Consider the following 10,677-nt stretch of genomic DNA (forward strand, 5'->3'; position numbering starts at 1 on the left):
ATCAAAAGAATCGAAAGTGTGCATCTCCGTGACACACGAAAGTGTGCATCTCCTCGACTTAAAACAGAGGTCAATGCAGTTTAGTTATTATTTTCAATTCTTATTGAATAACTTCTCTTAGGCGGCTTTTCAATCCAAACAAATTGGATGTGTGTTTACTTCTTTACACATGATCTACATGTGCGAGCATGGGTCCACTAGGTGGACTCACACACCCTTGGGCCTGCTAATCGAGCTAGTGCTCTAGTGTTGCTGCCGGCACCCGAAGAAAATAACGACCGTCGTAGCATCATGATAAACATGATGATCATTTCCATTTCATAGTATACACGTCCGTTCTCATCATAAAAGATCATAAAAGATAAGTATCCCGATGCACGTGAACATACAATTATGCGTGAGGTCCCAATATTTTCCATTGTAATTAAATCATGCAAGATAACCTTCATTCCTTTCTCACATATTATATTCGGTAATGTGCATACGTAAAATCTTATAAAATCTTTTCTTTCATAGAATAACCTATAAATCATATCTTAGGGATTGTGCATCGTAAATCTTCTTATCTCAAAACATATCATTGCATGTCATAACATATCATGACCTAAAACAATCATGTCACAGTATATCATGGCATTTCATTGCATATCATGATTCATCGTAACATAATATGACATTTCATTTATACCCTAATGTTACTTGACATATCTTGGCATATTATATAGCGAAACATATCATATCATCAAACATATCAAACATATGACCCGTGCTGGGCCATTAGGTATGTATCATCGTACATAAAACAATTCTTCCAACCAAATCAATAGTAGAGCCACTTACTTGGTTGGCTTAGGCCGAAACTATTACGCCCCCTTGATGCTAGCATAACGTTGCTCTCTAAAATTTAATTCTACCTCACGAGTCTCACAATCATAAATTAGAATTCTATTATGGAAATTAAACTTTTAAATTAGCTAAACCTAATTTCACATAAAATAATTTAAACTAGCTAAAAACTAGTCATATTAACCTTGAACGCTTCCGAAGAGTTGAAACTAGTAGGAAATAGTCCGAGCGTATCAGACCCAAGTCGAATCAGGTGAAATGTCCGCCTAGAGTCGTGAGAAAGTGTATTCTATAATTAATTTCAAACCGTTTAAAGTGGGATGAAAGGAAGTACCACATTCTCAATCTAATGATGTGAAACAACTTCATTTTATTTTTCTAATTTTGGGTTGAAGGCATACAAATAGAAAATATTATCTAAAATACATTTAATGGTTAACCTCATTTTTAAATTATTTTAAAATGAAATTTCTGAAAACATATTAATTTGTACTTATAAATATGGGGAAAGCCTCTTTCTTTTCTCAGATTCAGGGTAAATGTTGACAAACGATAATCATATTAACGATTAACTATAATCATTAACTTATGTATCTTAATTTTTTGTTTACTTTATTGTTACTATTTCTATAATATTTTTTAATAAGTTCCTAGCTTTCCTAATTAAAAATGAAATATAATAAATCATTGTAGATAAAAATTTAGGATGTACATTGAACTCGTATCCAAACTGATCCAACCAGAATTATAAAGTTTGGGTTGGATTAAATAGAAACTTGAATCAGATTGATTATCTAGGACCCAATCTGGTTCAGGCTCGACACCTATTTAATGTGCAAAGAAGTGTGTCAACCTAACATAATCTGAATGCACTAAAAAAAAGAGCGAGTTGTCAGGCCCAACCCACGTTCTTCTTGCTCGGCCCACTACCCCGCGTACAATACACTCTTTATGGCCTATGTGCCCAACTTGATTACTCAAGTTTCCTTTTCTTTCCCTCCTTTGATGTGACATAGACAGGCCACTCGCAGTCTACATCAGTATTTCTTCGTTCTTCCCACAATCGCTACTTGAATACACTCTCTCGCCACTCACTCGGTTCAAATTTTTTTTTTTCGAACAACCTAAAACCTAATTGGAACCCTACCCGAAATAATTAAAGGGTTGGATTGGGTTGAGTTGTGAAATAATTTCGAGTTGGGTTAGGTTACCAATCTAACCAACCCGAACTTTTGAATTGGCCGAAAAAAATTCCTGAACCAAACTCGAATCGGCCCATGTACACCCGTAATAAAAACCTCTATTTGTGACTAGCAATCATCCTTATATATATTCATATTCCCAAAAAAACATAGAAATCAATTAAAAGAACATGGAAAAAAAAGGGGGGAAAATGAATGAACTCATGGATTAAATTATGATTGGCTACCTAATTGAGAAATTTCACCAAAAAAAAAAAAAAAAAAAAACAAAAACAAAAAAAACAAAAAAATTTGAAAAAGAAGAAAGAAAAAGGAGGGAATAGTTAGAAAAGTGATAAAATAAGATAATGATGGGTGTTTTATGGACATTGGTATTAGCCATTATTATTACTATGCCCGAATCATGTGACATCATCGCCTCATGAGCTTCGCGCAACCCCCTCCCTTTCTTCTCCTAAAACCCTAATTTCTTTACGTTCTTCAGTTGGCCGTATCAGTCACCGGGGCAAACCAACCCTCCTCCAAGAAGAATCGTGCTATGCCCCTAATCCCTATAGATGAAAGGAGTTGCCTAGTGATCCCTAGGTTGCAACACGTCTAGTCATTAATTCCTCGCGCCTCTGCCACCGTTTCTAGGACTGATTGCACTGAATTCTAGAACATGATTGTTATTAAATACTAACAATTTTCAAAATGATATAACGATTGTAAGCATAGTTTTCATTATATTACTAATTGAACTGATCGCTTAAAAGATAACAATTTCTGCCCTTTTTGGTGTGAAATTATTAATAATGATTTATAAGCATCATGTTTGGGATACCCTTTACAACTATATTGAGCCTTTTTATTGTATGAATGGGAATAATCATTTTCATAATTATGTGTGAATTATGTGAAAATTATATAAATCCTCCCAATTAAATAATTTTGAAAAAAAAAGTAAATGCACCAAAAACGGATAATAATGTGATGAGGGCTTGATTTTAAATTAGAGAAGTGGTGGGGTGTAAAAAAAGAAAAGTGAAGAATTTAGGGACGCAAAAGGTAAATAACTTTTTAAATTTTTATGATAAAAAAAAAAAAAAGACATAAAAGTCAATTGAGGATTGGGCAATCTTTTAAAAATATATGTTTCATAATGATATATAAATTCACTGGTGATTCATCATCATTGCCTCTCTATATTTCATATTTCTTTCCACAAAATGGGACAAAACTATAACTATTATAAATCCTAATCATGCGTTTTCTTATGGAATTATTTCGGTCAAAATTACCTTTTTACCCTTTTGTAACGATTCGATACTTGATGGTCTCGGTATAGCCCTGCATCTCATACGATATAGTTACTTTACTTACTCTTCGTTTCTAAGACTGAAAATTATTCCCACATACCAACACGAGAGCATACTTAACCTTATAGTTCTTATAATTGAATCACTGAAAAGTTAGAGTAAATTTGGAGTTAATAGCAAGTTTTTGAGACGTTTAATGTCTATTTTTAAGAAATATATGAGTTTGTAATACGCATGTTTTTGTTCTTTCACTTAAAATGACGTTAGCATACATATGATAGTAAGCTGAAATTGATCTAGAGTTTTAGAAAGTCAAATCATTACAATATCGAGTTCCTATTCTGTTTATGAATGAAGTGTAGGAAGAGATAACGGAGAAATCGTTGCTCTAGAATTTTTAGTAATTGAATTTACCCACTTTTGGACTTTTAAATATTGAATTCAAAACAAGTTTACATTTGATCGGTGTTCAGATAAATTTAGGTTAACGAATCTGGTAATACGTAAGCATTCATTCCATGTGAAAGTCGTTTCATAGAGTTACAAAACCTATCAACAATAGACGTGTAGAATTAGTATCGACAAAATTTATCAATAATGCAATAAATTAACAATGTAGTTTATATTAAGCACATTCCTCGATACACTTTATCACCTATATATGTATATATGTATATATGTATATATGTATATATGTATGTGTGTGTATATATATATTCGAACGGGCTCCTTTCATTATCTGTTGGGCAACTGAAGGTGGAAAAAGTAAAAGAGAAAACAAGGGTTGTATCTCAAACAAAACCAAACAAAGAGAGTGAGTACTAATGTCGTGTCTTTAAGTGGATTGTCGTGTATAGTTGACCTTCAAATTCAACAGTGAAAATTCCACTAAGAACAATGGGACAAGAGTTTTTATGCTTTTGAGGTGTGGGAAAACAGTGTGACAAAATCAACCCTCCAAGTATCCAAACCACCAAACTACCTTAACAATGGAACTACGACCTAAATGCAGAACTTATCTAGTGTGACTTTATTGCCTCAGCTAATCTCGTGATCATATTATTATAATCGAAAATGCAATCACATGCAACATGTTTCATGACTAATAGGACCTATTTTTTCAGACGGTTACTTACACACAATTCAAATGCATGGTAATTCTCTCTACACTACACACGATTCACGCATATAATACCCTCTAAAGAAGTAAGCCTTGCTCATGAGATATACAACATGCATAAGGTCCCACATTAAAAATCATTGTTCAATGAAATGATGCACATAATACTTCCTTACATTCGTGACGACATAAAATTCTCATAAAACATATATACATATTCGTGATATTTCATTCATGCTTATCATACATGGTACATTATGAAGATCTAACATGGTCGTATTAAGCTAGAAAACATTGATTAGCAAACGAGAAGTACATACGGTACAACAATTCATTAGAATATTATATCATAAATAATAACACATAAATAGGTCAAAGGTTACGTGTTATTCATACATCAATTCTTTTATCTAACTTAGCATTAGGCATCCCAACCGTAAGCTCTTAACACTATTTACCTTTATGAAAAAAATTAAAAAATTTATACGTCAATATATAGACAAAATCAAGGGTAATTTTTAAAATCTTTTGATATGGAAATAGGTAAAGGAAGGATGTAAAGGCATTGAGGTATATTATAAAATGGCACCCAAATTCCTTTTCTCTTGTCACCTTCTTTCCCCTTTACAATTCCCAAAAACACACACAAAAATGGGTTCTAAATCCCAAATCCTATTAAACCCACAAGCTTTGCTTGAAGATGAAGAACATGAACAAGCATCAACTCAACATCAAATGGAATTCTTCTCTTTCCCTTCAAACTTCAACGTTTCTCATCTTCCTTCAATCCCCCAACACCAAACCCTTTCTCCTTCCACTCCCTTTCTTCACCCTAACCTCTCTCAAACCCTAAACTCCTCTTATTTTCCTACTCCACACCTTCTTTCCTTGCAAACCTCCACTCCAAATCCATGGTGAGTACACTCCAACCTTGTTTTTGTGTTTCTATTTGGTTTGTTTTTGATTTGATGTGTGTTTTTGAAGGGCATTTGGGAAGAGAAATGAGTATCATTTGGGATTGGGAGTATCAACCATGAAGATGAAGAGGATGAAAGGAAGAAGAAAAGTGAGAGAGCCAAGATTCTCATTCAAGACCATGACCGATGTCGATGTTCTTGATGATGGTTACAAATGGCGCAAGTACGGTCAGAAAGTCGTCAAAAACACACATCATCCTAGGTAAAAACCTAAACTAAATCTGTATTATTCCACATCGGTTGGAGAGGAGAACGAAACACCCTTTATAAAGGTGTAGAAACCTCAACCTAGTAGACACATTTTAAAAACCTTGAAGGAAATCCCAAAAGAGAAAACCCAAAGAGGACGATATCTGCTAACGGTGAGCCTAAATCGTTACAAATGGTATCAGAGCCATACACCGGGTCATGTGCCAGCGAGGAAGTGTGCCAGTAAGGACACTAGGTCTCGAAGGAGGGTAGATTTGGTGGGGTCCCACATCGATTGAAGAAAGAAATGAGTGCCAGCGAGGACGCTGGGCCCTATAGGAGGTGGATTGTGATATCCCACATCGGTTGGGGAGGAGAATGAAACACCATTTATAAGAGTGTGAAAACCTCTCCCGAAACCCTAAAAAAGACCATACGATGGAGCTGGTACAAAATCAATGTTTTTTTTGAAAAAAAAAAAAAAGTTGAATTTGAATTTGAATTTGGATTCACTGCTACAAACATCTCTCTCACGCGCAAATGTATGTTGTCATCATTATTTTCAAAATGGTGGGCAGAAAGAAGTAATTATAAGCCTTCAAAACCATCAACAACTAAACAAGTAATGATGAAGTTCAGAATGTTTTTCTTTTCCTTTTTACACCCAAATCTCAGTTACAATAATAATAATAATAATAATAATAATAATAATATCTCGATTTTTTAACACAAATTTGTCCTGTCTCCTTCAATGCAGAAGCTATTATCGTTGTACACAAGATGATTGTAGGGTTAAGAAACGAGTAGAGAGATTAGATGAAGATCCAAGAATGGTGATAACAACATATGAAGGACGACACATTCATTCTCCTTCCCATGATACTCAAGACTCCGAACCTCATACCCATCTCAACAATTTCTTTTGGTACCCTCTCTCTCTCTCTTTCTTTAATTTTTGAAGAAATAAGGAAAGTAAATGTGGATGAACACTTGCAATTTTGTGGGTCAATTTTATATGTTTAGATGAACAAAAGTTTGGTTTATTGCAGGTAATAATGAAGCAAAAGAGGTGGTGGAAAAAGAAGCAAAGAGATATGCTTTTGATTTGGTATTATTTTGTTTTAGTTTGGGTTTTTTTTAGGGTAATTTTCATGTAATAGCTTTGGTTCTTTTGTCCATCTCTTATCTTCCCTTCATGTGTTCATAATGTAAGGGAAAAGAGATGGAAATGAACCTTAGTCATGTCTTGTTTTGTATTTCACCCTTTTTTCTTTCTTTTTTCCCACTCTATTTGGTGTATATTGTGTTTTTTACTTATCAAATGGGAGAAGAAAAGAAACTATAGGGCTTTCTTTGATTCAACAAGTTCTTAAATACCATTTAGAGTCCATATCGGTGAAGAAGGATGCTCTAATATCTAATATCATGTTAAGAATGAGCAAATAAATGGGATCGAAAGTGCATTCATATTCCTTAAGTTGTTGGGAGGTATATGACATTAACTTTGTCCTTCTGCATCAACATGCATCTCAATCCTTCCTCTAAGACATCGTTGTACACTTGAGATTACTTGAGCCATCTAGCGTTAATATGGAATGAACCCAAGGAAAAGTTTTGGAACGGATTATCTTGATAATCAAGATCAAGAGTAAAGAAAACTCGTGATTCAAATCACTCCATAAGAGGTTTGATCAATACTACTTGAATGATTCTATTATGCAAATTCTAAACATAAGAATTTGTAAGGTAAAAATTTAGCCCTCAACAAAGTTAAAATTGAAACTCTATTATTTTAAATTAAAAAAATGTGATATCTACTCGGAAAGAAGAGAAGACTTTATATAGCCTTTGACAACCTTAACGTATGACACATAAACTCCATATAAATTTGGCTAGTTCATGAGGAATACCGATAACCTCTATATTAAAATGGGTAGTTAATGATAGAATATGGTAACCTAGGTGAGTCACCATATAATTAACTCATATTAAAAACTAACTTAAATATGAAAAATAAATATTTAAATTATAATTAAATAATGCAATAAATGAAATTGGCTTATTAACATCCTTGCACTAGTTCCATAAATTCAACTATGAGTTCGTTAAATATAAATTAAAGTGCATTTAATGCATCTCTATCTATCCTTGCACTAGTTCCATAAATTCAACTATGAGTTCGTTAAATGTAAATTAAAGTGCATTTAATGCATCTCTATCTTGAAGCTTTTGAACTCAACTTTGCACAACATATAAGGAAAATCTCCCACGTCTTCTAAAATTTCCTTTTACGAGTTCACCCTAACTTGGAAATAAATGTACAAAACTTTCACTTTTAGTGATTGAGGTTGACCTGGCCATCTCATGAGAGCCTCTATTTTAACCCAAATTTACTATAATCCCTTTATTTGATAAAACATGTATAGAACTAGTCATATAATTGATGCACCAATAAGACATTTTTAAGATGAACCTAATGAACCATATCCATCTTGGAGTACACAAGTATATCATCAATGATGAACGTATCGAAAAAGTCCTTGAACACCTGACTCATCAAATCAATAAATATTATAGAGGCATTTGTCTGACGGAAGGACATAACGATGAATTCATAAGGCCCATAATGGCTTTTGAAGACGACTTTTGATATGTTTTCCTCTCTAATCCTCATTTGGTGATAACTTGATCTAAAATCATTTATCTTTGATAGAGGGTACTTGTTCTTGACATATCTCGTTTAACTCTCACTAATCTACACACAAATGCATAGATCCATTTATCCATCTATCCATATTTATTCTTCACGAACAGCACAAGAGCTATCCAAAGTGATTCATAGAAACGTATAAACCCTTAATCAAACAACTCCTATAATTATTCTTTCAGTTTCTTATGTTTAATTGGCGTCATTTTGTGGGGTGTCTTAGAGATCAACGTGATTCCTGGTTCAAACTTAATTATAAAACTAACAAAGGAAACCATAGCAACCCGTCTAAAAACACATCCTCGAACTCCTGACAACTAGTAATGAGGATATAGTTCTTCATGCATTACTGATATCCATCACCCTAGCTAGAAGTATCTAATCAACTTCTTGCCTTTCAAAGCAGTTAAACTCTCCGGGGTATTCTTGGAGCTAATCTCCTTGTAGGTGAAACTTTCCCCTATTGAAGGTTTAAAACTCAATGCATGGGCATTACAATCTAAAAAGGTGTGATTCTCTACTAGCTAGTCCATCCCTAGGATGAATTGAAATTATGTATACTTAGAAAAATTAGCGTCACACCAAGGACTCACCTTGAACATGTCACACTGCCGGCTTTGATCCAATGAGTAGCTAATAACATCTTGTCTGCAAGAGTGGATACGAAGAACATGAACGGTAAGCGTTCTACGTGAGTATGTTCAGCAAATCTCTCTAAGATAAAAGAGTGTGTAAAACCAAAGTCGAATAACTCATATGTTAAATAATCAAATATAGGTAGGATACCTGTAACAACTACGTCAAGATAGTTTTAGACATATGAGGTGTGAGAATCAAGATCCCCAATGTCATCGAGTAAGTAAGTAGCCACTTTGAACGTTTAAAAAAAAAAAAAATTGTAGGAATTGCTTGGATTGACCTAAATCTTAGGATAAATAAGAATTAAAGAAAAATGAAAGATCTAAGCTAAGAATCAGTAAAAATATAAACCAAGCTTTTTTTCTCAAAAATTATAACGCTTTAAAATAACCTACTAAATGACTTCAACCGCTTACGAATTTTAAATAAATGGCCTAATATCAAAAAGTTTGAAGGATATAAGAGCATGTTTACCAAGAATAAGAGTAAAATGACCAAAATGTCTCTATATATCAGTAAGTTAATTCATGGCCTAAATGATTTTCGAATGACTTAAAGATTTTATATAAGGCCTATTTTTCAAGGGTAAAAATGACTAGATAAGATATCAATGTAAATGGAGTAAGTTTATTACCTAAATTAAGATGGGTGGAAAAAGACCTAAATACCCTTAATTATGTGAAATTTTACATAAGACTAAATCATGCTAATTCAAGACATTATGGATGACCGTTAGAACGTGTTTAAGGTATAAAGCAAGACTTGGATGGAAAATAATGACAATACCCTTTAATGACCCTTTTATAAAAAGATAAAGGTAATATGATATTGTGAAAGACCTATAAATATTATTATGAAAGGTTTCTATGGTTATGACTCGTATGATCGGTCCAATATGATTACATGTTTTTCCCACCGATGCCTTAACCATGTTTTTTTGTAGGATGTTTGCTTTGCATAATGTCATGACTTAGACTAAGTAGACAGATGAAACCTTGGATATAGGTATCCAAACCATGTTGTAGAGGAAACACGAAATCTTGGACTTATATAAGAACTCATACTATGTTGCAGGAGATGCATGAAACTTGAGACATAGGCTATATCATTAGGGATGCATGAATCCACAAGTAGAGACCAAGTTCATGTTGTTCATCAACCATAGGATCCATAAGGTCTCTCAAAGAATATCTAAGGGAAGGGCTAGGTCTAGTGCAATGCATGGTGTATGATCTGGATAAAAGTGTAATACTCTAGTATCCATCACAAACATGATTAAAAGCCTAAAATTACGCTACTTATTAAGTTTATATTCATTTTAATTTTTACATGTTCTTTCATGTAATGACTCGAAGTTGGAGTATTACTTTGTTTGATTGACGGTCTATTACTTTGTTTTTTTTGTTCCATTCGATTCTTTACTTTCATGTCGATTTCTTGTAATAGGAGTATCCATCTAATTGGACATGGCTTTGCATCATTCTTGTTCATCAAGTATTTCACCGCCCGGTGATCAATATCCAATCTAACATTAAGCTGACCAGAAATTTAGTTTTGTACGGTCGAAGCAAACACATTGATAATCGTTTCCACTTCCTCCATGATTTAAGTAAAGATTGAACTGTGATGCAAAATTGTCATACTAAGCAAGTGACTGATATCATGATAAAATCTTTGACTCGAGTTGTGTTTGAGAAGT

The 10,677-nt window shown here is 33.5% G+C and overlaps 1 protein-coding gene across 1 annotated transcript; it reads left to right on the forward strand.

Annotated features, from left to right (window-relative positions):
- Positions 1 to 5,013: 5,013 nt before the first annotated feature.
- Positions 5,014 to 6,990, forward strand: LOC111795089 (putative WRKY transcription factor 13). The gene is made up of 4 exons (XM_023677331.2): positions 5,014 to 5,380; positions 5,451 to 5,645; positions 6,390 to 6,557; positions 6,682 to 6,990. Exons 1-4 carry the CDS (start codon positions 5,049 to 5,051, stop codon positions 6,683 to 6,685), a joined length of 699 nt encoding a protein of 232 aa, XP_023533099.2. The 5' UTR covers positions 5,014 to 5,048; the 3' UTR covers positions 6,686 to 6,990.
- The last annotated feature ends 3,687 nt before the right edge of the window (positions 6,991 to 10,677 follow it).

This window comes from Cucurbita pepo, chromosome 5 (genome assembly GCF_057944985.1).
Source record: "Cucurbita pepo subsp. pepo isolate OVF chromosome 5, ASM5794498v1, whole genome shotgun sequence".
Lineage (NCBI taxonomy): Eukaryota > Viridiplantae > Streptophyta > Magnoliopsida > Cucurbitales > Cucurbitaceae > Cucurbita > Cucurbita pepo.

Coding starts and splice junctions, on each gene's coding strand:
- LOC111795089 (XM_023677331.2), top strand. CDS start 5,049: ATGGCACCCAAATTCCTTTTCTCTTGTCACCTTCTTTCCCCTTTACAA. Junction 5,381..5,450: donor ACCTCCACTCCAAATCCATG/GTGAGTACACTC, acceptor GTGTTTTTGAAG/GGCATTTGGGAAGAGAAATG. Junction 5,646..6,389: donor AAAAACACACATCATCCTAG/GTAAAAACCTAA, acceptor CCTTCAATGCAG/AAGCTATTATCGTTGTACAC.